The 3,377-nt window shown below is 44.7% G+C and overlaps 1 protein-coding gene across 1 annotated transcript; it reads right to left on the bottom strand.

The window, feature by feature from the left end:
* Positions 1 to 681: 681 nt before the first annotated feature.
* Positions 682 to 2,823, bottom strand: LOC122003603 (indole-3-pyruvate monooxygenase YUCCA6-like). The gene is made up of 4 exons (XM_042558691.1): positions 2,005 to 2,823; positions 1,543 to 1,791; positions 1,334 to 1,456; positions 682 to 1,228 (listed from the first exon to the last, which is right to left on the bottom strand). Exons 1-4 carry the CDS (start codon positions 2,713 to 2,715, stop codon positions 1,049 to 1,051), a joined length of 1,263 nt encoding a protein of 420 aa, XP_042414625.1. The 5' UTR covers positions 2,716 to 2,823; the 3' UTR covers positions 682 to 1,048.
* Between the last annotated feature and the right edge of the window lie 554 nt (positions 2,824 to 3,377).

Genomic DNA, 3,377 nt, shown 5'->3' with positions numbered 1-3,377 from the left:
TTAGGACATTTACCATTTCTAAGTATTTGGTCAACCTTGACTCACTTGAACTTCAAGTCTCATGTCAAGTGTTTGGTCCCTGTTGAACTTTCAACTGTCAATTGTTCGGTCCTCCATGACCCACTTAAATACTTCATATTTGTCGACTCTATGTTAGACTTTCAATTGTCAAATGTTTGATCAACTATAATCTACTTGAAATTCTCCACTGCCAACTATCCGATTAACTTGACCTAATTGATTTTCCGCTCTCACATCAAATATATTGATCAAATATCAAAATCAAACTCGAGTCAACATGATCTAGTTTGGTCAACCTTGACCAAAGATGGATTGCTCCAACAAATTCAATAATGATGAACACATACAATGTAATTTGAATAAGCAATCTTGAGTTGAGAGTTTGGATATACCCGATGACATAGGTTGATTTGGATAATGAACGAATATGATCTAATTAGAATGCCCCTTATTAATTGAAACCTTTTGTGTAGACAAAATTGTTATATATATTTTGTTCATCAAAATGCAACATCTCCTTTCGTGTACGTACTATGAAACCAAACCCGGATCGAGCACGATAAAGAGAGAAGTTTGATTGATATCTTTCACATTAACTACATGAGATATATAAAAAGAAGAAAATTAAAACTTAATAAAAATCAACTCCACTTCATTATATTCCTATGTAAACCTTGCACACCCGACACCACCACACACAAATTGCACACACCAGCATAATATATTATACACAATGTGTATAACAATTAATCACTCTCTCAATCTTTCATTCTATATTTATGTCACTTGTCAGTAAACAACAACAACAAACAACAAACAACCACATGTATACATCAACAAGATATATACCAATTAAACTAGCAACAACATATATAATTAATATATAGAAACCTTCTAAATATCATATATCAATCCTCATATCTCCCATTAATTTGTGAAGAAAAAAAAATCCTAAGAAGCGGAGATCTTTAAAGACTAGAGATCTAGCAGCTTCATAGATTTTTTTTCTTGTTTCCTTTCTCAACCATCATGCATTATATTGCCTCCAACGTTGCTGGATATCCTGAGCTATTCTCGTGGCGTCCGCCGAAGTACCCATCAAACCTTGCCGTGTGAAACCCACGGCGTAGAGGCCCTTCTCCCCCTTCCAACGACAGGGAAACACTTTGCGTGGAAATCCATCTTTCTCAGAGAAAAACTCTCGCTCCTAATTAATTACATATAATATAATTCCACATTAATTAAAGCTAATTAATTACATCGAACAGTAGTTATAATTCCTCATTAATTATTTCTATAGCGAGAAATGTACCTTTAACCATGTAGGTACGTTGCTCTTGTAGCCTGTAGCTAAAATAATCGCGTCGAAGTCTTCACACCTTGCGTCCACGAACTCTGCTCCCTCGACAGTTAAACGCTTTATTGCAGGGACAACCTGCATTCAATGTGTGTATATATATATTAAAATGTCTATTATGAAAATAAATAATAATAATAATAATAATAATAATAATAACAGACCTGGACTTGGCCTGACTTGATCTTGTCGAGGGCGCCGACATCGAGGACCGGGGTCTTACCGGAGAGGGACTTGAGCTGGAGCGGACCCAGGTCGGGCCGGAGCAAGCCGAACCGCTGGGTGTCGCCGAGCATGAGCCGGGAGATGAGTAGGAGAATGCGGTCCACGGCCCGAACCGGGAGCCACTTTAGGAGCCACATGGAGAGGCCGAAGGTGGACCGGCCCAGCATCTCCCGCGGGAGGACGTGAACCTGCATTTCATTATTCTATTAGTTTTTTTTAAGTTTGCGGAATAAAGCAGTAATTAACGATAATGATTTTAAAACAGAGGATCGATTCCGCCATTAGCGAAACAGGGCCGAGCTTGGTTGGTCGATTGAGGAAGATGGCAGATGTAAATATAATATGCGATATGAATTAGATAGATAGATAGATAAAAACAAGTGCAGCAGATATATTCGAACCGTGTCGCGGACGACGAGGGAGGGCCGGGCATTGTGGTTGCAGAGGTCCAAGCAGACCTCCATGCCGGAGTTGCCGCAGCCGACGACGAGCACGCGCTTGCCCTCGAACTCGGCGCCGCTCCAGTAGGAGCTGGTGTGCACGATGGCGCCGCGGAACGCCGCGGCGCCGTCGATGTCCGGGATGAACGGCTCCGCATTCTCGCCGGTGGCGACGACGAGCCAGCGGGAGAGGTAGTGGATGGTTCGGCCGCGTCCGGGGACACTGGCCTCGACGCGCCAGAGGTCGAGGCCGCGGTCGAAGGCGGCGCTGACGACGGTGTGGTTGAAGTTGGGGCGGAGGTGGAAGCGCCGGGCGTAGGCGTGTAGGTAGTCGACGAACTGGCCTTTGGAGGGGTAGTTCGGAAAGGAGGCGGGGAAGGGGGATAGGGGTAGCTGGCAGAAGCGCTTGGGGAGGTGGAGGCGGAGGCGTTCGTAGGTCTTGAGCTGCCACAGAGGGGCGAGGCAGGCGGAGCGCTCCAGGAGGGTGCTGGGGATGCCCTTTTCCTTCAGACAGGCCGCCACGGCGAGGCCGGAAGGGCCGGCTCCTACTATAACGGGTCCGTCGACCCACACTGTGTCCTGCAGCGACGCCTCCCCGGCGGTCGCCTCGTGGTGGCTGTGGTGCAAGGGATCGTGTAGCGATTTGCCTTCCATCTCTCGCCAACGCTCCATTGAGAAAATTCGATTAGGTAAACTACAGATTACAAGTAGAGATCGAGAACTAAAACGACATGGCGAAAGTGTTTCGAAGGTGCTCGAGCTATGGAAGTTCAAGAGAGATGACAGAACGAAGGGAGAAAGCCACATATATTTATACTACAACTTCCTTATGGACACCTTTTCTACGTAGTAAATTTTAGAAATATATAAATTCAGATTGGCCTTTTAAAAATCTAATATCTATGTATTTGATCATGTCTGAAAGTTGATTCAGATAGATCATTAAATGAAATGGATAGAATATTGATCGAATCGCTATGGTCCGAAGGAGGGTACGTTGAGATGACTTATATGTTGACCAAGTCGTCAGAAGTTCTCTAATCAACGCTACCTGTAGCCAGCGACCGGATCACCCCGGTCTCTGGTACCCTGATACTTGAGACAGATCCAACGAATATATAAGAAACAGGCTAAGACGTATAATAATGAAATGCATATATAGAATAAGAATGCAGAACGTACCATACCCTAGGAGGACGCCCTCGGATGGATCGATGAGTTGGTCGGGATGCTATTCAAATTGTTATGACCTGGAATAGTAGATGAACAGGAGCCGAATGTGGAGTTGGGTCTAGTGGAGCGAGGCCTAATGCGACCTGGATCCTGTAGACAAC

The sequence above is a fragment of the Zingiber officinale genome, chromosome 7B, assembly GCF_018446385.1.
Source record: "Zingiber officinale cultivar Zhangliang chromosome 7B, Zo_v1.1, whole genome shotgun sequence".
Taxonomy (NCBI): domain Eukaryota; kingdom Viridiplantae; phylum Streptophyta; class Magnoliopsida; order Zingiberales; family Zingiberaceae; genus Zingiber; species Zingiber officinale.
This window is presented reverse-complemented; position numbering and strand designations above follow the sequence as displayed.

What these genes read in the sequence shown, in the direction of transcription:
- LOC122003603 (XM_042558691.1), bottom strand. Translation starts at nt 2,715, where the DNA reads ATGGAGCGTTGGCGAGAGATGGAAGGCAAATCGCTACACGATCCCTTG. An exon ending in CCCTCGTCGTCCGCGACACG is followed by an intron (nt 1,792 to 2,004) that starts GTTCGAATATAT and finishes AATGAAATGCAG; the next exon opens with GTTCACGTCCTCCCGCGGGA. An exon ending in ACGTACCTACATGGTTAAAG is followed by an intron (nt 1,229 to 1,333) that starts GTACATTTCTCG and finishes GTAATTAATTAG; the next exon opens with GAGCGAGAGTTTTTCTCTGA.